Source organism: Brachyhypopomus gauderio, chromosome 1 (genome assembly GCF_052324685.1).
Source record: "Brachyhypopomus gauderio isolate BG-103 chromosome 1, BGAUD_0.2, whole genome shotgun sequence".
NCBI lineage: Eukaryota > Metazoa > Chordata > Actinopteri > Gymnotiformes > Hypopomidae > Brachyhypopomus > Brachyhypopomus gauderio.
In genome coordinates, this window is record NC_135211.1 from 20365456 (window position 1) to 20390637 (window position 25182).

At 44.4% G+C, this 25182-nt stretch overlaps 2 protein-coding genes across 9 annotated transcripts in view; one reads left to right on the forward strand and one right to left on the reverse strand.

The window, feature by feature from the left end:
- Positions 1–15499, forward strand: part of LOC143511489 (uncharacterized) — a 29692-nt gene extending 14193 nt beyond the window's left edge. For 3 of the 8 annotated variants that reach the window (XM_077001129.1, XM_077001127.1, XM_077001128.1), the window contains exons 2-6: positions 821–899; positions 3316–3536; positions 8933–9044; positions 9618–9713; positions 11151–15499. In XM_077001129.1, coding sequence (XP_076857244.1) covers positions 855–899; positions 3316–3536; positions 8933–9044; positions 9618–9713; positions 11151–13619 — 2943 coding nt within the window. In that variant the 5' untranslated portion in view covers positions 821–854 and the 3' untranslated portion in view covers positions 13620–15499. Of the gene's footprint in view, positions 1–13; positions 900–1821; positions 1969–3315; positions 3537–3564; positions 9045–9617; positions 9714–11150 lie in introns of those variants that run through there. The other 5 variants (XM_077001136.1, XM_077001140.1, XM_077001126.1 and 2 more) reach the window with 5 other exon arrangements.
- A 459-nt stretch (positions 15500–15958) lies between these two features.
- On the reverse strand, positions 15959–24894 carry rbbp5 (retinoblastoma binding protein 5). The gene is given in 15 exon segments (XM_077001180.1): positions 15959–16708; positions 19274–19456; positions 19723–19967; positions 20100–20169; positions 20462–20579; positions 21524–21538; positions 21541–21597; positions 21823–21976; positions 22125–22244; positions 22556–22665; positions 22967–23129; positions 23758–23898; positions 24011–24183; positions 24303–24328; positions 24737–24894. Coding segments are annotated over 15 exon segments (1647 nt in total). The 5' UTR covers positions 24756–24894; the 3' UTR covers positions 15959–16655.
- Positions 24895–25182: the final 288 nt, after the last annotated feature.

Here is a 25182-nt window from a genome sequence, read left to right on the forward strand (position 1 = left end):
ATGGTAATCACTTAATTAGCTCAAATTGATAGTGTTGTAACTGGTTGTGATCTTTTTTTTTTTCTCAGTGAATTTATAAAAGCACTGTAACTCTACCAAATGAGTTATGTCATTGATCACATAGTAATACAGCTGTGTGTATGTGTGTGCGTTATTGTTCATAGATCATTTAGACAGCTTCATGGGGGGACCATCCATTTCAGATACATTATGGAAAGAGAAGAAAAGAGAGAGAATGCATATATGAGGTTGAGGGAGTACATGAGACATATGAAGACCAATGTAGCTTGGGTCTGCGTGACTGGAAGATCTTACTGTGGCCAGTAAGGGGTGCTGACTGACCAGTCAAATCTCATTACAAACTGACAGACACTAGGGAGAGACGAATCAGGGAATGTATGCATACAACTGAGGTGGGGTTTATTTTCTAGCAGGATTACCGTGTTATTTCTGGTAGGGGGGACTGAAGGAGGGGCAGTGCTAATATGTGATTGGCAGGAGGCTTGAGAGATGGGCGGGGCTAACACATGAGACTGGCAGCAAGGCAGAGGGAGGATTCAGAGGGAGGGGATTACTGAAGAGGAACGGGAGAAACTCACATCTCCTATACTGCTCGCTCTCTCTCTCCCTCTCTCTCTCTCTCTCTCTCTCTCTCTCTCTCTCTCTATCTATCTTTGCTTTGGATTTCTCATTGTGGAGCTCTGTCTGTGGGTGTATGTGTGTCTGTTGGGAGTGTGTGTATGCCAGCTGAGACCAGCCTGCCCCTCTTCCTTCTCCTCATCTTCATCGCTTTCTCGTTTTTCTGGTGATTTTGGAGCAGAGCTAAAAGACTGTCCTCATCTGTTGCCGTGGCAATGGGCTGTCGGCTTTCGGGGCCGTGGTCGGGGGACGGAATGGGGGTGAGTACTGTATGTGTGTTTGTGTGTGTATTTGTGTTTTAAAGACATTGATTGAGTGTCTATGTCTGATCTGATGCAGTGGCTGATGTTAGTAAGATGACATGAGGGTTATGTGTGTGTGTGTGTGTGTGTGTGTGTGTGTGTGTGTGTGTGTGTGTGTGTGTGTGTGTGTGTGTGTGTGTGTGTGTGCGTGCGTGCGTGCGTTCATGCATGTGTGTGTGTGTGTGTGTGTGTGTGTGTGTGTCTACTGGTACTCGTGAACAGAAGAGTTGATGATGACTTGCAGTGACATCTCTGTCGATCTACCACAACCAACAATCTCTCCAGAGACAGACGGACTCTCCCTTCCCGTCTCTCTCTCTCTCTCTCTCTCTCTCTCTCTCTCTCTATATATATATATATATATATATATATATATATATATATATATATATATATATATATATATATATCCCTGTGTCTGGTGCAGGTGGGCACTGTGGCTTGTAGGATTTGTGTGCTCTTCTTTAAGATTTGACAAAAGTGGCAGTATAAGAAAATCCTACTGGAGTGTGTGTGTGTGTGTGTGTGTGTGTGTGTGTGTGTGTGTGTGTACATACAGACACACATTCCGGTACTTAATGATGTCAAGCCTTTTCCACCTTAATTAAACATACGTATGTATGCAAATCTACTGCTCCCTATCTCACTCTCTCTCTTTCTCCTTACCTCTTCCTTTCCCCCCCCCCTCTCTCTCTCTCTCTCTCGACTGTGACTCATAGTAGTGATGTGCAATTGTTATGAAAACGCCTAGTGTTAATGTCACTATGGAAGAACAGGAATATAGAATATTGACTCTGTTTTTTTGTGTGTATGTTTGTGCATGTGTATGTTTGTGCATGTGTGTGTGTGTGTGTGTGTGTGTGTGTGTTCTCTGCTAAAGATGTGTTCTATTTGAGGCATGAGTACACTGGGCTAGTGGCTCTGTTCACCAGGGGAGTGGGATTCTATCTGCTTCAGTGTACCCCAGGTGTCTCAAGACACCCCTGTAGCTCTTGGAAATCCACATAAACCACATATTTTTAGAATGGTGAATCTACAGTACCTGATTTAACTCCTCAGCTAACTAAGAACCAACATATATTCAGGTGTGCTGGAGCCAGGAGAGACTAGACAACACAAACTAGAGGCTAGACTACACATACTAAAGATTAGACTACTCAGGCAAGAGATTAGACTACACAGACGTTTGCAGCATATGGAGACTCCTAGGTTGGCACAAAATAAGCAGGGTGTGTTCATTGAGATGAGATACATTTTGGAGTAGCATCAGTCTCCAGGCAACAGACTTCTCCTTGACAGCTTCTGACTGGTGGCTGCAACCAATCAGGCTATTTCCTTTTTAATCCACACTGAGTGTTTGCATAATGTAAACATTATTATTCTTACTGCAAGAAAAAAAAGCTTTCAGTTTGTGCAGACTGGGTTGGATAGATTACATTCACAGGATTTGGCAGACTGTGATCCAAAGGGACGTACGCATGTCTTGGTGCTGCTAGCACCTTGCTCTTGTCTGGTTAGATTTGGCTTTGGTTACAAAACTACTCTTTATTATATATTATACTCTTTATTATATTTTCCTTCTGTTCTGAAAGATCTTTCAATGGTTTCCCACAGAGCAGAGTATCAGGTCCAGATTGAATTACTTTATAAACTGATATAAGTTCCACTGTAAAAGAAACACTGACATAGTTATTGACGGGTGTTGGGGAAGGCAGTAGTGAATTATGGCTTGTGTTCGGGTCCAGTTAATGGATTATGGATGGTTTTGGGGAAGGCAGTGGTGGATTATGGCCAATGTTGGGGTTCGGTAGTGGATTATGGCCAGTGTTGGTGTTCGGTAGTGTATTATAGCCGGTGTTGGGGAAGGCAGTAGTGTATTATGGCTGGTGTTGCCTGACCTAAACAGTCTGGAGTGATTTAAACACTATTACACTATTGTTCTCTGGATGCTGCAAAACAGAACGTGACAATTTAAAGATTTACTGCATAGATTCTTCACTGAGATGTGAAGAGAAGCTGAACTAAACATGTCTTTGATTTCACAGTAGAACAAAGCTTGTCAAAAGCATTTTAATCTTCATTAACTACACACATCCTCTATATATAGTGTGTCTCTGGAAATAGTGTCCATAGGGTTAAGCCTCTTGACTTACTGTAGAACAGACAGCGCTGATTTACCATGTGGTAGATTGTTATTCTGATTATTGTTTAATATTTAAACTCTTTACACTCTTTACTCGTTACAAAAAACAAACTCATTAGTAATTTGTGTGTGTGGTGTGTGTGTGTGTGTGTGTGTGTGTGTGTGTGTGTGTGTGTGTGTGTGTGTGTGTGTGTGTGTGTGTGTTTGATGTGTGGTGCGTGTGTGTGTCAGATGAACACTCAGGACCTGAGCCACATGCCGAACCGAGAGGCTCTAAGGATCCTGGCCAGCTATGAACAGCCAATTACAGTGCAGATAGAAGGACGGAGGGGGCGGAGTTTGCAGTACCATCAAGCATCAGACTGCAGCACTCAGACTGAGTTGTCTTGGGAGGCCCTGCACTCTGTAGCCTGCGGCCCGAACCCTGCAGCCCACAGCCACTACGCTGACAGGTACTGCCGCCGCCGCTGCTGATGTGTGTGTGTGTGTGTGTGTGTGTGTGTGTGTGTGTGTGTGTGTGTGTGTGTGTGTGTGTGTGTGTGTGTGTGCTGACACCCTAAAAGTGTTTAGTCCATTTTAGATGGTAGGAAAAGTGTTCAATGTGATTCTTGTTTTAGCATTTAATTATGATCTTTGTAATACGATGCTTTTGGGAAAGCTTGCCTTTTTATTATTTGTTTAAATATACGTCCACCAGATTCAATTAACCATTTGAAAAATCCATTCATTTGAATTCAGTTGAAAGTAATTATTTATGAAATGAAAATTAAACACATAATGGCCTTGGCCCCAATCTGGTGCTGACACAAGACAAAAACTGGAAATGTAAGAATGTCTCCAGCTCCTGAGAGATGCTGCTATCTCTCAGACATTTAAAGAACAAATGTGTTGTATAAGAAACAAATGTTTGAACAAAACTTTAACTAATCTGTTACATCTTCAGCTGGAATTGTCTCATATGCAGATGATTCTGCTCTTTAAAAATCTTATAAAGATAAATCAGTTGTGTACATCCTCAGTGAACCAAGTCATGATATTTAATTAAATGGTTCTTTGTCAGGTTACAGTATGGATTGGAAACCCCTTCTAAAAATAAAGCAAAAAGTGATTTTACCTATTCAAGCTGTTTTGTGCATGTTGGAGTCAGCTTCAGTCTCATGTTGAGTATGTGATTAGGTCAAAGTTTACCTCAGGAATTCAAGGGTAAATTAGCCCAAGGCTCAAAACAAATTCTCCAACTACATCCATTTTACAACTACATGCATGTACAACTTGGATGTAACATGTACACTCATTTTAGGTAGGTGAATTGGTTAACGGTGGATGACAGAGTTATGTTAAGACAGAGTTATGTTAAATGTTATGTCAAGACAGAGTAGTTATGTTAAGATGCTAATTATAAAATTGTTTAAAAATAGTGTCCCAGAGCTCTGAAAAATTACAATTATAAAAATTATAACTGCTCATGCTCACTGTACAAGAAAACCCTCCTTCAGATCATTCAGATTTAAAACGCATCAGGAAAGAAAATATATTTATATTTTATATTGATTTTATCTGTGTTTTGTGTACTTTCAATCATCAAATAAATAAATGTATTCATTCATTCATTCATTCATTGAACTGATGGTCACCACCAACTAAGATGAGCTGAATATAATTTTTCTGTGTTTGTAAACGTCATCTGCTGCTGGTGGAATCTGCTGGGGTCAGAGCATGTAGTGAACCTCAAATTCCCTCAGACTGCAGCTTCTGACACAGGGTATTAAGGGCTTGATGATTAACCAATAAGTATAATTACACATTAAATTAAAGAAAAAAAAGAATGAATGAATGTGTAGAGCATGATGATTGGGTGTAAGAGTCAGTGTCTTTGTGCCTAATGGTGTGACAGCCTCTTAATACTGTTAATTACTTAGCAGGACTGGAATGTTACTACAGTACATCAACGTAATGTCACTTCACAACTTACTGTAATGTTACTGCAGTACTTTACTGTTGTGTTACTTCAGTAATTTACTGTAATGTTACTACAGTAATTTACTGTAATGTTACTACAGAACTTTATTGTAGAATTACAGCAGTACTTTACTGTAGTATTATGTCAGTACTTTACTGTAGTGTTGTCAGTACTTTACTGTAATGTTACTACAATACTTTAGTGTAATGTTACTGCAGTACTTTTACTGTAATGTTACTTCAGTACTTTACTGTAATGTTACTATAGTACTTTACTGTAATATTACAGCATTACTTTACTGGAATGTTACCACAGTACTTTTCTGTAGTGTTATGTCAGTACTTTTCTGTAATGTTACTGCAGTACTTTATTGTAGTGTTACTTGAGAGCATCAGTGCACTGTTCCATACACACTCTTTCTCTACCACACAGAGCAGCTGTGTGATGCTACACACTGATACTGATAATGGGAACCCTGCTCTGGGGAAGCTCACAGAAAGTAAAACAGAAAGATTCTGTTGTCTTAAGTATTCAACCCCTGTGTATGATGCGATATGTGACAACTGTTTTACGTGTTTTACAATCTTTGTTTGTCAGTTACTTTTTTCCATTCCTCTTGGTAGATTTGCTAGATATTGTTTAGGTTTAATGGATGGTAGTTAATAATTGCAATTTTCAAAAAATGCCACAGATTGCATTGAGACCTGGATTTTGACTTGGCCATTGCAGAAGATTAACCTTTAACCTTTCTGTTCAGACTTGCTCTGGTCTTGAGGTCCATGTGCTGCTGAAAGGTGACATTCCTCTCTCACACTGGGTCCAGACTTACACTGGGTCCTCTCTTACATTTGGTCCTCTCATATACTCTGTCCTCTCTTACACTGGGTCCTCTCTTACTCTGTCTTCTCTTACACCCTGTCCTCTCTTACACTCGGTCCTCTCTTACACCCTGTCCTCTGTTACACTGGGTCCTCCTCTCTTACACCCTGTCCTTTCTTACACTCGGTCCTCTCTTACACCCTGTACTTTCTTACACTCGGTCCTCTCTTACAGCCTGTCCTCTCTTACACCCTGTCCTCTCTTACACCCTGTCCTCTCTTACACTCTGTCCTCTCTTACACCCTGTCCTCTCTTACACTCTGTCCTCTCTTACACCCTGTCCTCTCTTACACCCTGTCCTCTCTTACACTCTGTCCTCTCTTACACCCTGTCCTCTCTTACACTCTGTCCTCTCTTACACCCTGTCCTCTCTTACACCCTGTCCTCTCTTACACTCTGTCCTCTCTTACACTCTGTCCTCTCTTACACCCTGTCCTCTCTTACACTTGGTCCTCTCGGCTCTTTTACACTCAGAGAGTACTGCCTGTGTTTTGCACCATCCATGTGTTCTTCAGTTTTACAGAGTTGCCCAGTCCCGGCAGAGGAGAAGCAGCTTCTCATGCTCATCTACCCCCTCCTCAGCTAAGGTTAGGATTTAGGGTTAAAGTTAGGGTAAGATTAGGGTTATGGGTTAGAGTTAGGATTTAGGGTTAGGGTAGGGCTAGGGGTTAGGCGTAGGGTTAGTGTTAGGATTTAGTGTTAGGGTAAGGTTAGGGTTAGGGTTATGGGTTAGGTGTTAGGGTTAGCTTCACGTTGCGATGGTGTTTGTTCAGGAAAAGGCAGTATTACATTTTGTTGCATAAATACTGTTTCGAAATTTGGCCAACAATGTTAATTTTTTCCCAATTATTTCACATTTTAGCTGGGTCAATCTGCCACTGTACTCTAAGATTTTCTCTGGTACTATGTGTTTTTTCTTCAGTAATGGCTTATTTCTACCCACCCTCCCATTCAAGCCAGTTGTGATCTCACACTGGGCTCTTGGGTACTTGTCTAGGCAGAGCCTAGGTGGTTAGGGTTAGGGTTAGGGTTAGACAGTACTTGTCTAAGCAGAGTCTGGGTGGTTAAGGTTAGGGTTAGGGTTAGGCAGTACTTGTCTAAGCAGAGTCTGGGTGGTTAGGGTTGGGGTTAGGGTTAGGCAATACTTGTCTAAGCAGAGCCTGGGTGTTTAGGATTAGGCAGTACTTGTCTAAGCAGAGTCTGGGTGGTATGACTCAGCTTCCATTTCATCACAGCTGATCCAGCAGTACTCCCTGGGATGTCCTTCTTCTTCTTCTTCTTCTTCTTCTTTTTCTTCTTTCAGCAATTCCCGTTTAGGGGTCGCCACAGTGGATCAAATCCTCCATCTGGCCCTGTCCTGAGTGTCCTCCACTGACACACCAGCCACTCTCATATCCTCTACCACTGCATTCATAAACCTCCTTTTAGGTCTACCTCTCCTCCTCTTGCCTGGAAGTTCCATCCTCAAGACCCTCCTACCAATATACCCCTCCTCCCTCCTCTGTACATGTCCAAACCATCTCAATCTCTCTTCTCTAACTTTATCTCCAAAACATGCTACATGTGCTGATCCTCTAATAAACTCATTTCTGATCCTATCCTTCTTCGTCACTCCAAATGAGAATCTCAACATCTTCATCTCAGACACCTCCATCTCCCTCACCTGTCTCTTTGTTAGTGCCACTGTCTCCAGTCCATACAACATAGCAGGTCTCACTACTGTCCTATAGTTCTTTCCTTTCATTCTAGCCAACACCCTTCTATCACAGATCACCCCAGACACTTTATGCCATCCACACCACCCTGCCTGCACTCTCTTCTTTACTTCTCTTTCACTCCCTCCGTTACTCTGTAGGTAAACTCGTCAACCTTCACCAAATCAACTCCTTGTAACTGGACCTGTCCACCATCTGCCCTCTTATTCACACACATGCACTCTGTTTTACTCCTGCTCACTTTCACTCCCCTGCTCTCCAAAGCATATCTCCATCTTTCCCAGCTCACCTCTACCTGCTCCCTACTATCACTACAGATCACAATGTTATCAGCAAACATCATAGTCCAAGGGGACTCCTGCCTAACGTCGTCCGTCAGTCTGTCCATGACAATTGCGAACAGGAAGGGACTCAGGACTGATCCCTGATGTAGTCCTACCCCCACTTTAAACCCGTCTGTCATTCCTACCGCACATCTCACTGCTGTCACACTGTTCTCATACATATCCTGCACCACCCTCACATACTTTTCTGCTACTCCTGACTTCCTCATACAATACCACAGCTCCTGTCTCAATACTCTATCATAAGCTTTCTCTAAGTCAACACTTGTATATTAATTATAGAATTTTCCTGTTTTGTCCATGTATGTAACTTTATCCCTAATTTACTTAGAATGATGTTTGGTCTTTATTTTCCTGCTTCAGACTCACAGTCTGTTGTCCAGTAAAAGTGAACATTTCTAATGATTTCTAGGCCCTAACCCTAACTCTAACCCTAACCCTAACCACCCAGACTCTAACCTTAACTACCAACTCTAACCCTAACCCTAACTCCAATCCTAACACTAACCCTTATTGCAAGTAAATTTTATTGTCTTGATGGCAACATCTGTCCTTAGATATAAAGCACATGGGATCAGTCTGTATGACCAAAATACAGTTCTTACATAAAACCAATTTCACTTTAAATTAATTCAGTTTAAGGATTTGTTTTATTAGAAATAAATTATGACACAATATAATACATTAAAGAGCCATTTGTAATCCTGACTAATCTGAATGTTTAGGAGGTCGAAATTTTTTTGCAAGGCACTGTACATTGAGTACATCTAATATATTTTGTGGACATTGCACAGTTGATGTGATGTCATGACTCCTCCCACTAACATCATCTAACCCACATGATCGATTCTAGCTCTGAGGAACCTGTGGGCTAGTTCATGCTAAGAACGTCAGTAGTCTTGCTGCTTCCTGAACACACCTGCATGTGTTTCCATATTTCCTTCCTTCAGGCCCTATTATAGTCACATGGCCCTGCCTGGTGACCATGGAGACAGAGGAAGATATGAGTACCTTCCAAATGCTCCACGTGACCATGCGGATGTGCACACCCTTCCATCTCAGGTAACGCGTGTGTGTGTTTGCAAGTGTTTGATTGTATATATATGTATGTGCATTTGTGTGGTTGTTCGTGTGTATGTGTGCGTTAATCAGTTTGTGAGTTTTTGTATGTCCCTCACCTAAAGTATAAAATAAAGATTTACAATAGTAATAGAAAAGGTGGATGTGTGGTTTATTTGGTGATTAATTTAGTGATTATTTGACCAAAGGCCATTTGGAACAGACATTCTAGAACAATAACGCCAGACAACGAACAGATCAGCCTTACAGAACAGAGGTCTTATGTACCTGTCCCACAATGCACTTCAGTCAGCAAAGACCTGACACTAGGTTTAAAAACAAACTCGTTTACAGACACATTTCCATAATTAACCACACAAAGCACTATGTGTGTGTGTGTGTGTGTGTGTGTGTATTGTATATATTTAAAAGTGGGGCAGGACTTGCATCTCCTCTGACCCAAACGACAACCCCAGATATATATTATTTTCAATATGGAGTCCTTTCTCTCTCTCTGGAAGTATACATGCTGCCTGTTTTCTCACTCACTGAGATTGTCCTGTCTCTCTCCTTCAGGACCCTGAGCTGTCCTCTAGAGGACAACAGGGACAAAACTGTCTCATAGGCTGCTGCAACACCAACATGGAGGAGCCTAGTAGCTTTCAGAGCCAGGTGAGACAAGTGTCGTCTGGGTGACAGTGGTCTCTCCTCCAGGTGAGACAAGTGTCGTTTGGGTGACAGTGGTCTCTCCTCTAGGTGAGACTAGTGTTATTTGGGTGACAGTTATGTCTCCTCTAGGTGAGACAAGTGTCATTTGGGTGACAGTGATCTCTCCTCTAGGTGAGACTAGTGTTATTTGGGTGACAGTTATGTCTCCTCTAGGTGAGACAAGTGTCGTTTGGGTGACAGTGGTCTCTCCTCTAGGTGAAACTAGTGTTATTTGGGTGACAGTTATGTCTCCTCTAGGTGAGACAAGTGTCGTTTGGGTGACAGTGGTCTCTCCTCTAGGTGAAACTAGTGTTATTTGGGTGACAGTTATGTCTCCTCTAGGTGAGACAAGTGTCATTTGGGTGACAGTGGTCTCTCCTCCAGGTGAGATAAGTGTATTTTGGGTGACAGTGGTCTCTCCTCCAGGTGAGATAAGTGTATTTTGGGTGACAGTGGTCTCTCCTCCAGGTGAGACAAGTGTCGTTTGGGTGACAGTGGTCTCTCCTCTAGGTGAGACTAGTGTTATTTGAGTGACAGTGATGTCTCCTCTAGGTGAGACAAGTGCTATTTAGGTGACAGTCTCTCCTCCAGGGGAGAGCAGAGTCTTCTCCACATTACACAAGAGTCTTAGTTATATGCAGATCTTTACATATGGAATTGGCTGCCATTGGTTGCTGTAGATCTTAATGACGGAGACCACGTCAGCTCTGGGCCCAGTGGGCATCTGTGATTAAATGATTCATCATGTGGGAATGACGTGACATCGACCTTATCCTTTAATAGAAAGAGCCACCATGTGCAAAACAATGTAGTGAAGAGCAGTAAACGTTTATGGGGGTTCAGTGGAGAGTAATATAAGTTAAACGAGTTTTTAAAAAGTACAGTAGCAGAAAATATGTAAATGCATTTCCTTATTTTTTATTATTATTACAAAATAAAGATAATTCTGTTCAACTGTAAAAAGGAACACAAAACACCTTATCAAAAATGCATTAAAGTTTTATAACACCAAAAGTGTAAGATTTATAAATGTATTATGCAACAGAACATAGAGTGTTTGAAGTGATTTGTTCAGTTGGAATATTCTGTCCAGTTATGTCTGATCATTGAGATGCCTCAGTCACATCCTACGCTGTTAGCTGCAAGACCAAATGTTATGTAAATAAGTCATGTTGCTAAGCAACGACATTACATTAATCAGTGAGATGTTGAGAGGAAGCTGTAAAACGAGATACAAACAGTGATGTATCCTACCGCAACACAGGATACGACTGTTCAGGGTGAATAATGTACACACACCCTCCTCTCCTTCATCATCGTACTCTGACAGACCAGGGCGTTATGCAGTTATACTGACCTGTAGACCTGAAATATGTTAAAATAAAGTGTGTGTGTTTTCAGACGGAGGATGAGGACTACATCATAGAGAAGACGGCGGGTTATGTGCCGCTCCATCATGAGCTGGATAGTGGACTTGGCTGGACTGATGGGAGTTTCCAGCAGGGGGAGCTGTCAGGCATGGAGACGGAGGAGGGCCTGGATGAATGCCACACCCACAGGGCAGGGTTAGGGGGCGGGGGCTCGCCTTCCTCAGAGTCCTTCATGTCATCCGAGCTGAGCGACTCCGGCTTCCACAGCGTCAGCACTGGCGAGTTCCTGCGATTTCAGCGTCTGCTGGAGAAGCGCATGCGTCTCTACAATGCCCGCGTGCACCACCAGGGGGAGCTGTGTCCACGTGAGCACAGGGATGGTCAAAAGGCACATCGTGAACTGGAGGCCATCCCTGAGGCTCTGACTGTGCAGCCCCAGAATGCCCGCGTGGCTGTGCACCCTCGCGGGCTCTTGAGGGTGTCGTCCATCCAGACCCGCAAGTCCAACCATCCGGCGCTGAACCAGCTCGGCTCCAACAGCGCTGCTCTCTCCACAACACACACTGCCCTCTCCACCTGCAGTACCCCCTCCAGCCAGCGGAGGCCGATGCCGCACCAGAGCGCCTCTGTGGGGATGCTGAGAAGAAGCCGAACTCTGCATCATCGCCCGGTGGTGGTGGAGCAACGCAGACGTGCGAGTCACCCAACATCACCCGGCTACTGTAGCCTGACCCTGCACCACTACAGGCACAACCAGGAACCAAACGCACTACACCGTGACAACCACCCCACTCACCGTGACAACCACCCCACACACTGTGACATCCACCATGTGCACTCTGCTAGTCATTCTCCCAACCTTAGCAACCACCCCACACACCCTACAAACCACCATGCACAGCCTGTGAATCATTCCCCCCACCTTAGCAACCACCCCACACACACCGTCAATCATTCCCCCCACCTTAGCAACCACCCCACACACACCGTCAATCATTCCCCCCACCTTAGCAACCACCCCACACACACCGTCAATCATTCCCCCCACCTTAGCAACCACCCCACACACACTGTCAATCATTCCCCCCACCTTAGCAATCACCCCACACAGCCTGTCAATCATTCCCCCCACCTTAACAACCACCCCACACACCCTGTCAATCATTCTCCCCACCTTAGCAACCACCCCACACACCCTCTCAATCATTCCACCCACCTTAGCAACCACCCCACACAGCCTGTCAATCATTCTCCCCACCTTAGCAACCATCCCACACACCCTATCAATCATTCTCCCCACCTTAGCAACCACCCCACACACCCTGTTAATCATTCCCCCAACCTTGGCAACCACCCCACACACCATACATATTCCACAAACCAATCCCCACAAGCCACAATCCCCGCCCCCCACACACACCCCACACACCCTGCCCCACACACACACCCTGTCCCACACACACACCCGGTCCCACACACACACCCGGTCCCACCCACACACCCCGTCCCACACACACACCCGGTCCCACCCACACACCCTGTCCCACACACACACCCTGCCCCCCACACACACCCTGTCCCACACACACACCCTGCCCCCCACACACACCCTGTCCCACACACACAACCTGCCCCCCACACACACCCTGTCCCACACACACACCCTGTCCCACACACACAACCTGCCCCACACACACACCCTGTCCCACACACACACCCTGTCCAACACACACACCCTGCCCCTGCCGTGAGTCAACCCAGTCTGACCAGCTCCACTGAAGACCACCACTGTCCTCTGCCTCAGGAGCACCATTTCCATGACAACAGGGGCAGAACACCCAGTGGCCTTAGGCAGGATGGGAGCTTGGTGAGCGAGCTCCCGAAAGGCCGAGAGAGGGAGCGCGAAAGAGGGAGGGAGGAGGTGAAGCACGGAGAGAAGGAGAGAGAAAGGGAGGCGCGCTTTCACACCCTCAGTCACACCCCGTCCCAAAGCCAGGACGCTGACGACACCTGGCCCAAACCGGCCGCCCGACACGGCCCCTACATGACGCTGGAGGGTCACGCCTCCACCGCGCCCTCGCTCTCCTCCCGGAACCCCTCGGCGGGGCTGTCTAACCCGCGGGCCGTACGGAACCAGCTGCTGAGGAACCGGGCGCTGCGTCTGGCGGACGAGCGCAGTGGCATGAGCACAGATGAGGAGAGCCACGCAGAAGTGCGCATGGGTCGCTACTGGAGACGCACCGAGCGACGCGGACACATGCAGGAGAAACAGAGGCAGCAGCAACATGCACGTGCGCCCGGGTGCGGGACTGGGGGCGAGGCTGGGGGAGAGGGTGGGTACCATACCCTGCTGGAATTGAGTCAGAGGAAATTGAGTCGTCTCAGGAACAGGAAGCTGCTGGACGACTGGACTACGGTGGAGGAGCTGCTGACACACGGAACACGAATTGGTGCAGGAGATGAGCTAGCCAGCGCACTCCTCACTGTTACCACAGTATAGCAGCACACAGAGTATGTGTGTGTGTGTGTGTGTGTGTGTGTTTGAATCGGTGCTGGAGATGAGCTAGCCAGCGCACTCCTCACTGTTACCACAGTATAGCAGCACACAGAGTATGTGTATGTGTATGTGTGTGTGTTTGAATCGGTGCTGGAGATGAGCTAGCCAGCGGACTCCTCACTGTTACCACAGTATAGCAGCACACAGAGAATGTGTGTGTGTGTGTGTGTGTGTGTGTGTGTGTGTGTGTGTGTGTGTGTGTGTGTGTGTGTGTGTTGAATCGGTGCTGGAGATGAGCTAGCACTCTTCACTGTCACCACAGTATAGCAGCATACAGTGTGTGTGTGTGTGTGTGTGTGTGTGTGTGTGTGTGTGATATACTGCCTTCACCACATAAGCTCTACCTCCTGTTCCTGATGTTTACTGTAGATAGACGTTTCAGAATACTGTAGTTGTTACTCTGAGGTTTCATTGGCTAGATTTTTTGCTTCAGGTGAGCACTTATAACAGCCAGTTGTAATGGTTATCCTTAAAAACGCTGCAATTTATTCGAGCACATGAAGCAATATGGCACTGCGTAAATGTTGGACCTATTACAGAAAATCTTTATCTGCAGTGAAATCTTGACACCTTTTTAGAATAAAGGTACGTTTATGATAATTTTAGATGGTGCTGACTTACATATTAAAGTTAGATTATGTTTATTTGAAAATGATTAGACACAAATGAAACATTTTTCGGAATAAAACAAATTTGCACAGCAGATGTCAGATTTCCTGATTGTCTTCCACGTGGTGATGGAACCAAAAGGGGCGTGGCATTTCCATACTCCACCCTCGCCTCAGACGATCAGTCTTCTGACTCATAAACAAATTTCTCTGGAGAAAAAAAGCAACAACAAAGAAAAACATTCCGTGCCAAACGTCATCTATACTAATTCACATTTTATAATTTTGGATGAATTACAGTATGTTTAACAGCAGCATAGCCAACATTACCTGAATGACCAGTTGATAAACGCCAGTGGACGCTTAGATTTCTGTTAGTTGTGTAGAATACAGTTTCACCTATTTTTTGTGGCCACAATTGATGTCATGAAAACACAATAATTTCTTGAATTATTTGTAACAAAGAAAGACAGAAAAAGAAGAAAGAATCAAATAATTGTATTTAATTTAAAAACTGTATTTGGAGCGTGAGCTAATGCCACCTCATTTTGTTGTTTTTATGTGGAAATTCATTTTTGCAGTGCAAGAAAACAATAGTTAAAACCGCTTACAGTTAATGAGAGGTCATGATTAAACTGTAAAATCAAATTATTGCCAAACCTGATGGATGATCTAACTTGTTGAAAGGTTTATAACTGCGGGTTGCTTGCAAATGACATGTATCATTGTATGAACTAACAACCATTCTAGTTGAAAAGTTATTTGATAAACGTTACTTTCCCACCTGCACTATTTATGGTGCATGAGCACTAGAGGCACGCGCATAATGTTTACAACTTTCTGACGGCTGTGATTTGGGCGCGTTTCTCTGTCCTTTCTACGCGGTGCCGCGTCATTCTCAACATGCGTCAAATGTTTTGAATAATGGATGGAAAAGACCGAAGAGCTCTCTGCGAGCGACATGTGGATTATCGGCTCTGGAAATAGCGCTCCCTCTCTCCCCGCGTGAAAGTTGAATGCAACTGGCTTGAGGGCACTTTTTACTTACAGCCCCGCGCTCCTCTGCGTCCACTCTCAGTGGGATTACCTGCCACTACCGCGCGCTCTGTATGAACGCCAGGAATGGTTTTGCTCGTCTTCACTTTCGAAAACACTTTTCTTGGAATCTGATGTACATGTGGTTGTAATAAAGATGAGATTTAATTAGCTACTAAATCTCGCTGTGTTCATGTCTCTTTTCTGGCTCAGTCTCTGAGAAAGTAGTAATACATGGGGAGTACGTCACCTCCCGTAACTGATTCGGGTACACCTGTTACGTTCAAGTTTACACAAATTAGCTTCATTTAATTTTAAAGCTGAGGAATTATTTTTAATTAGTATACAAGTATTTTTTTTTATAAAGCCCAAAATCGAACATACGTTTGACCTTATTTATTTCCCCTTGCTAAAACTGGAGGAATAGTTCAACAATAATATGCCAACCGTGCACGCGTTAAACGCGCGGCGCCTGTACCGTAGCGCGGATGACGCGTCGCACGAGCGCCAGACGGACGCGAGCGCGCACCGAGACAGGCCGCGCTGTTTCTGGTCGCTTTCCCACAGACACCAAAACTCACGTCACAATTTTTTCCTTCAGCGTCGAGAACAAAATACCGCCCATATGAGTAAATGTGTTGGAAGCAAGTTTAATTAGAAGTGTGGATCATTGTGTTAAGCGACGTCTCCTCAGCCGTTGGTCTGACGCCGTGTGGCAGGTGACCGTGGGAGTACGGGGCGTTTGTCTGAATAACATAACAGTCTGCGAGTGACTAGGGAGTCTTCACAAAATACTCCTTACAGAAAAAAACATACAAAGAAACACAAAATGGAATCCAACAGTATAACGCTCTGCAAAATGGAGACGAATGACACAAACGTCTCTCTCGTCACGTCTCCCATTGCTGCTGCGCCTGTGGGAGACCTGCGTTACTGGCGCCACCTGCAGGCTCAATGGCGTTCTTGCGGACCGGGACCAAACAAGGCGTTGTATTATGAGAAATGTCTCCGTTTGTCCATTTGTCTACAAAGACTTTTCAGTCTCTGAAAATAAAAACTAAATACATTTATAAACAAGGAGTTGTTTAATGAACATAACATACCAGGTTTTTGTCTTTTTCTTGGAAGATCAAAAGGAAACATGGAATAACAAAATAGAGCAAATATACAGCACAAATACACAAAAGCATAAAAAACAGGAAAGCTTGGTTGGCATCATTAAAAACATGATCCTGGAACAGGTAGAGCTGAGTCCAAAAGTCCTGTTACTGGAGTCACAGCTCACTCTGAACACAAAGCAGCACTGACCATGAGTCTTAATATGTCCCTTGGGGCATCAGTCCAAACCCTGCACATCATGCTGTTTGTACGCCGACGAGACCAGGTTTCCTGTAAGATGGTATTCACATGGTTACATACAGAACAGATTAAATACACACACAAACAGGAAATAGCACAATGTCCTCAAGTCCAGAAACATCTTGAGCTTCACTGAACCACAGAGTGTGTGTCTACACAGCTTCACTGAATCTCACGTGTGTGTGTGTGTGTGTCAGCGGTGTCCATATTCTTTGTACATATGTCTTTGTCGATCAGGGAAGACAAATTGCCTAACGTGATGAGATCTACTGACATTTACATAGATCCACTTGAACCATAATTAGTTTCTTTGCTGTTTTGCATTTGCAAAACATACTGAATAAGTTTGTTAAATGTGACTCATTGTAACACAGCTTAGTTTTAGCAAAACACTTGACTATTGTACTTCATTTATTGTATTTGTGTCTTGTGTTTGAGTTGAACAGTTGTGTTCTGTTTATTTGCATAACATATTCTGTATTTCTCAGTTTTTGCAAAAAAATTTGGTCCCATATCTGATTGCTCACAAAATACAAATTCTCATGTTGATTTTCAGAACCTTATAGATTTTCAACTACATTAACTCACCAGCACCACCTGTTGGACAAAAACTTTAAACTACAAAACCAGCTGTCATTTTATATAAATATCCATCAGCACAAAAGGCAAATAATGATCCTAGTTCAGGAATTCTGCTCTACTTAATCCACACACTAATAAGTTTACACACAGTCCCCAGTTTCTCCTCTTCTGAGCCTTTCAACACACACACACACACACACACACACACACACACACACACACACACACACACACACACACACACACTCTTTTTTCTGTAAAACTACTGCAACAATTGGGTTTGAGTGCTTTTAATTTAATTTCAGAAATGTACCTGTTTAGGTAAAAATGACAAAGACTACAACCCAAATATATACTGTAGGCCCAGAAGTGGAAAAAACAGGGAATTCAAATATATTATCTGCACTTTTTGAAAAGTCAAATAAACACACAAGCATGCACACAAGCATACAAACACACAAACCCTCCCACATATGCACACACACACAAACATATACCAATTAGGGCTGCCACAAACGATTATTTTTATAGTCGACTAATCACCGATTAATTTTTATGATTAGTCGACTAATCGGATCGTGCGTTAATTGAATATAAAACATACAGCTTATCACACTAGAATGCAACTGCTATTATATAATCATCATTAGATTTCAGCTAAAAATAAAAACAATTAAGATCATAGTTCATTAAACCTTTAATGAAATATGCAACTTGTTGGAACAATTATTAAAATAAGTATAAGTCACTGGCTTAAACAACGCAAAAATAAATACATTGATAAAGAATTTTTTTTTTAGGTTTTTCTTTCGTTTGTCTCTGGCATCAAACGTAGCTACATATAAATCAAATTAGGTAGGTACCTGAAACTAAGGAATTATTCACAAAAATAAAGTTTTGGTCTCACTGACGTTACAGAAAACACACGAATGCGTGCTAAGGCTAATGAAACAAATCGCCATCACTAATGTTAACTTTTACAGTTACCACGATAAGTAAGTACAAAGTTAACGCTCTGTTTACGGTAACGTTAGCAGCTAACTAGCGATTTAAATTACAGAGATGACGGTCCCTCTTCATCATTGTCACAATAAGCCACAACATGCTTCAGGTGCTCGTACATCGTGGTTGTGCTGCCGTGGAAGGAAAGTTCTGCCTTGCAGATATTGCACGCGTTTCGGAACCCGGTTACGGAAAATGATCCCACACTTTTGAGTTCCGTAGCCGGGTAGCCATGATACCAGTCTGTGTAATGTCCTGGGATGTCGTCCACAGTCTACCTCGGTTTCCACTACTGCGCATGTGCGTTAGGGACAGAAAGGCAGACGAGACCGCAGCAGTATGGAAAGAAAAAAAAAAACACGACGCATCGACTATTAAATTAGTCGTCGACTATTTTAATAGTCGACATAATCGTGACTAGTCGACTAATCATGGCAGCCCTAATACCAATGCGCGCGCACACACACAAACACACCAATGCGCGCGCACACACGCACACACACACACACACACACACACACATATAAGCATGCACGCACGCATACGCACACACACACGCACGCTACAGAGACAGAGCTGGAAGGGCAGGAAGCAAGCTGGAAGTAGCTGGAACCAGGCACAGGAAGTCCACTAGCACAGAAGTCCACTAGCACAGAAGTCCACTAGCACAGAAGTCCACCTCTGGATAACCCAGCCAGGACTAACTGTGGAAATCAGAGAGCAGGAGATAACAGCACCCCGTCCCTCCGAGCCTAGACAGCAGTAAGCAGTCCTGCCTCAACACTTTTCAGTCTTATTCTTTACTTTTACTTGTTTATTTACTGGTAAACAAGTTAAGCTGTTTCGCCAGTGCCCTCCACCCAATCCCTCACCCTTAGCATGAAACCCTGGAAAGGGGTGGGGCAGCTCTGGAGGCGGGGTTTGCATACATGATCAAATGCAGGTATTGGTTGCTGGGAGCAGCAGAGGGCAAGCATCTAGCAGGGTGAAAGGTCACAGATGGGGTCTTACCTGGAAGTGTGTCTGCCCTGCCTCTGCTTCCTGCCCCGTCCACCCCTCTGTCTCTGTCCCTCTCTCTGTCTCCGTACTGTCTGGGCCTAAACGGACAATCTTTACCTTTCGATCCTTTTGGACGACCGGCTGTCTTCTTCTTTGACTTGCTGTCACCCTTCACACCCAGCAGAGGGTGCACTTCTGAGAGAGAAAGTGGGAGGGTATAAAATCGTGGAAGAGCCGCAGACAGAAGGAACAGGTCTAGTGTTTCACTGTCTCAGTCCTGAGCTCTTCTGTACTTCTGTTACATTACCCGGATGAACAGTTACTTAATCAAGCTCTCCGAGAGCTCCTGATCTGGTTCAGTCGAGTCAGAGCAGGGAAATCACGCCATCGGAGCATGGGCCTAAGGGCTGAGTTAGTTCTACCACTGTGAACAGTTCCAGGAGTAATGGATCTGCTCTTACCATCACTGGGGACCCCCTGCAGTTCAATGGTGGTAGTGCAGGTTTTCTTCTTGGGCGGAGCTCCATCGGCTGAGGGCTGTCTCTGTTTCTTCTCCCCTGTTCCAGTGTGGGTAGAGCCATCCTCAGATCCAGGGTTCTGGCCCGCCCCATCTGGGGGAGGGCCAAACGGGTTCTCCTCTGGGTCCTCCACCTCAGGGGCAATGGGCAGGTACAACAACGCCTTATAGTCCTCCAGCTCCTCATCACTGTTACAACCACAGAGAGAGACAGCACACAAACTTCAGCTCCCTGGAGTCCTTGTGTCTTGGCTGCTGTTGTATAGTGTCTAAGAACAGCAGAGCCTCGTTGGAGCTGCTGGTGATCCCCATCACACTGACCTGCTGCAGAACGCTGGTATGGGGTCAACAGAGGTCACATCCACTTCTTCATCCTCAGCAGCATTTGCCCCTAATCCACACACACCACAATCATTTCTACCTTAAACTATAATTATAATATTTTTAAACTGCTAACTGATATGACTGGAGTGAACATAAGTGTGGTTACTGAACACTAGAACCAATCCCACAGCAGGGTTATTACAGCATACTCTGGTATTGCTATTTACATGGTTTTGGGTGGTGTTTTTATATTATTTTTTTATTACTTATAATTAATTAATGTTATATTTTGTATTATGCTCAAAGTGAAATTATATATATTTGTGTGTGTGTGTGTGTGTGTGTGTGTGTGTGACAACCTGTCTGCTCGGGTTCACTCTTGTCCTCATCTTCGATATCGAACTCGGACTCTCTCTCTTCATACTCCACATTCTCGTCCAGCTCTTTGAAGTCAGGCGCGAAAGCACTCCAGTTCTCCTGCAGACGCCACAGGAGAGACAATTACAGCTCGGACACCACTGAACTCAAAACTACAAGCTCAAATTCATGCACTGCCCTCAAACACTCAAACCAGAACACATTCCACCCCTCTCAATGCACTCTCACTGACCATCCCACACTCCCACTCACCCCTAACTGACTGTCCAACACTCTAATTCCATCCTTGATAGTTCAACTTCAGGCCTTCACACCCGTCCTTACTTAGGCCCCGTCCACACGACCAAACATTAAGGCTAGGTAAACAATCAACACCAAAAGAGCGTCGTTTTCCAGGTTGTTGACTGAGGCCCCGTCCACACGACGACGGAGATTTTTAAAAACTGAGGTTTTTGTCTCCGTTTTCAAAAATATCTCCGTCCACACCAGTTGCGTATCCACGCTGAACAAGCTGAGCGAATGTAAACAAAAAAAAAGACATGCGCAGACTCACTATGTGACGTCAGCGTTTTTCTAAACATGCGTTTTCCCCGTCCACACGAATACGCCGAGACCGGAGTTTTCAAAAGTCTCCACCTTGGAAGGCGTTTTCAAAAACCGCCGTTTTCGTGTGGACGGGAGGCTGAAACGGAGACAAAAACCTCCGTTTTTAAAAATCTCCGTCGTCGTGTGGACGGGGCCTCAGTCAACAACCTGGAAAACGACGCTCTTTTGGTGTTGATTGTTTACCTAGCCTTAATGTTTGGTGTTGATTGTTTATGTAGCCTGATTGTTTGATGTTGTTTAAAAATCTAAAAAAAAGAAAACCATACACCAGATCCCAACAACAGAACCACTCAAATAAACCACTATCAGGAATATGAGCAGTTTGTTTTCTACAGAACATCTCCAGTTTAGCCATGGATGGAATACAGCAGTGAATAGTTACTGAATAGGTAACAGACAGGAAATAAAGGGCTGTTCACGTTTGCTTTGTAACCCACCACTTGGTTCTGGGCCCCCAAATGGAGACAACTCCGCTGGAGATGGAAGCAATAATGGGCCGCACTGGATGCCACTGGAAACGCACACACACACACACACACACACACACACACACACACACACACACACACACACACACACACAATATACTATATAGTAATAAAAGATGATGTAAATCTGGCTACTACTATCAAAAGGGTCGTGTCAGTACTCAGTGCTGTGGTTCAGTATGCATGGACATTTCAGTACTCAGTGCTGTGATTCAGTATGCATGGCCGTGTCAGTTCTCAGTATTCACCGCCACGTCCAGAAGCAGCTCGCCACGGGTTCCATGCAAGATCTTCACCAGGTTGCCAATGCTCTTCTCCCAGATGTAGAGTGCATGCTGCCGTGCCGAGCCGGCCACTATATACTCTCCATCCCCAGAGAAACAGCATCGCTTCCACGGGGTCCTGCACCACGGGTAGAGGGCACAGATATTGGTGTCAAGTGCAATGCTGAGTGGATGCCATTTATCTATTTACCTATTGGCCACAATATAGTAAAGGTCTATTTACCTATTGGCACTATTAGAGGACAGGTGTGATTAGAGTGGATTACCTGTTCACAAGATCCTGGAGTTTCTGCATGGGCTCTGGCTCTCCGTCTCGTCCACAGGTGAGGATCTCTCTGCCGTCGTACACTCTAATGATGCGATCTGCTGTATTAATGAGGAAGCAACTGCGGGGGGAGGGGAGGGCGGAGACACAGAACAGCGTCATGCTACGTTTCCATGGGTCCTCTCGAATGTTGCATAGACAGTAATAATGTTGTGCATCAGGAAGCACTGTTGCCTGTAACCATCCCGAGTTAGTGTTTAAGGGCCTGTTCTGTTTTACATTTAGTTCAACTGTAATCCCAGCATATTTAACTGAAACGCATTGACGTGCCAACCAATAAGGGCCTGAGTTACTCCCTCAAACATGATTCCAAACCCACATATTTATGTGCATGAAAAACAATGCCACCCATCCCCATAACTAATGTCTTACCTGCCCTTGCGTGCAAACTCAATCGATTTGATGGCTGTGGAATTGCTAGTTCCTGTAGTCACCCGAAATGACGCCACTAGTTCCTGGGAGTTTGTGTTGAGCACCAGGATCTGGGAGAGACCAAGAAATTACCTGCAGATGTCTTCCATAAAAACCCTGGAGCACATATTAGTCAAAGACTTGGGAGAGCAGCGATACTTTCCAAGCTTCTGCCTGTTTTAATACTGAGAAACAATCAAACTTTAATTCAGAATGTCATGACCTTGACATTGCATTTAAGTTACAGTATTTGGAAGATACTTTAATCAGCACCACAGTACGTGTGCTCCCAGGGAACTGAACCCATGGCCTTCAAACAAGCTGCTCTACCACGTGAGCTGCAGGATCACTCATTCAGTCTCTGGTCCTGACCTTGCCCTTGGCGTTGCCTGTGTAGATGTACTCTCCCCGCCTGTCGAAGGCTGCCACGACATTCAGGTCCGAGTCGTCGTCCACGGGCAGAACCACATGCTTAGAATCGGAAAGGGTGAGGAGGACCGGCGCTGACTTCATTGGACAGACCAAGACTTTATCACTAAGAATTAAACACACATTTGACCAATTAAACACACATTCACCAATCTTACACACCATTTCGACTAGTATTGACTGTATTGACTGTCTACATCAGGAGTGGCCATCCTGCGGCTCGCAAGCCGCATGCAGCTCTTTGCCTGGTTTCATGCGTCTCCCCAGTCGGTCCGCTCTCACCTACACAAACGGTCTGTGTCGTGGCCCGGTTACCTCATCAGCTCTGAGGGCGACACACTGCTACATCTTCGTGCTGCGCGGTTTGCTTACAAACCTAGCGAGCCGCTAATACTTTTAAAACCGCATTTGACTGTCTTCACACACTCACACGAGTTACTAATTCGCCAACTACTGGCGATCGATCGATCGCGGTATAATACTTATTTTTTGTCCATTACACCCCCCCGTCAACAATTTACATGTCCCTGTATGATGTGGCCCTTTGCCGTAACACAGTAAAAAAAAAAAAGTGGCTCTTGGTCTCTGACGGGTTGGCCACCCCTGGTCTACATAGTGAAACATACAAGATTTCATCTAAGTAATCTGGTTCAAATTGATTCAAGTTCATCTGGTTGGAGGTTCCAACAGTATCAGTAACACTAATATTTGACAGAACAGCAGAATGTCCTCACGCATCTCTCGGGTGGTACTGGAGTTTCAGTATTGGAGATGGGAATCGGAATCTCTGGTCACAGTCTCCAGTCAGAACGTCCCACTGTGACACAATGTTGTCCGTAGATGCACTGACCAGCTTGTGTCCATCTCTACTCCAACTGTTCAACAACAGCAACAACATATAGAAATAAATAAATTACATAAACATTGCAACAGATACCAGCCGGCTTATCAGCAATCTGCTAACACAAACAGAAAGCAGCTGCCCACCAGAGCGAGCATACTGGGTGTATGTGCGCGCTGATGATTTTAGCGATGCCTCGTGTGAGGAAGTCCCAAATGACAATGCGCCCGTCATTACAGCCGACGGCCAAAAGAGTCCCCCAGCGATTAAAGGTGCAGGTCAGAGCCATGCTGATGCAGTCCAGGGTGCCATCGGCCTCCTGTTGGTGCAGTCACAGAGGAGCAATTATAAACAACAACAGTTTCCCACCTTGCCTCCTCTTTTGTGTTTGGATTATTTACTGAACAGTGGGCTCGTGGGCTACAGTGCTGCGCTTACCTCTGGATAGTTCTGCCCGAACGACTCTACAAGAAAGCGGGCGATGTAAGATGATGTAAGTCAACAGTCAGAACAAAAAATATACTGCTGAATCAGTCACAACTTTAATACTACTGCTGCCGAAAGGGTAATGTCTAAATGTCTAATAATTTGGCAGATAGACATTACTCAATATTTTGCCAATAACGTTTAAACGGAGTGGAAAGAACCTTGCTATTTGTGCCACAATCCAACTTTTCATTAAAAACATGTATTATTATCTTTATTATTATAAAGATAGCTTACAACTATAGCAAACTGGCAATGTTTACAAACACCAGGTCGGCAATCCAGTCAAATAAGACCAGTGAATGCAGCCGTTACGTTAACTGGGCTGGCTAGTTAGCATACATCCACTCTGATTAACCAATAACTAATATAGCGAGTAAACTTACCGAGCAGTTCGAGGTTCATCGCTAATTTCGTTAAAACAAAAAATTTTTACAAAGCAGCAATTGAGTAAAGTGGTTAGCTAGATAACTGCAACCGGTAGCTAAAAAATACAACAGACTTGTCGATCCGAGAGTGCGACTGGCGCGTAGGATCAACGAAGGACCCCAAAACAAACTTTATTTCAAAGCGCCTGTTCTAAATGCACAATTAAGTATTCCATTTGAAGAACAACCACTGGGATCGAAATGCTAGAGTTGCATAACATACTTCATTTTTAATACACGATAAAACAACACGTATTATAAAAGTGGTAGAAATAATATTTTATTCACAGGCAGTGTACGGACAACAATTGGATCGTTAACATCATATTTTCATTGCTTTCCAAATGTTTTTTGGAAATAAAATAAAATAATGTAATTGTGAGCGCTTTGATTACCTCGATTGA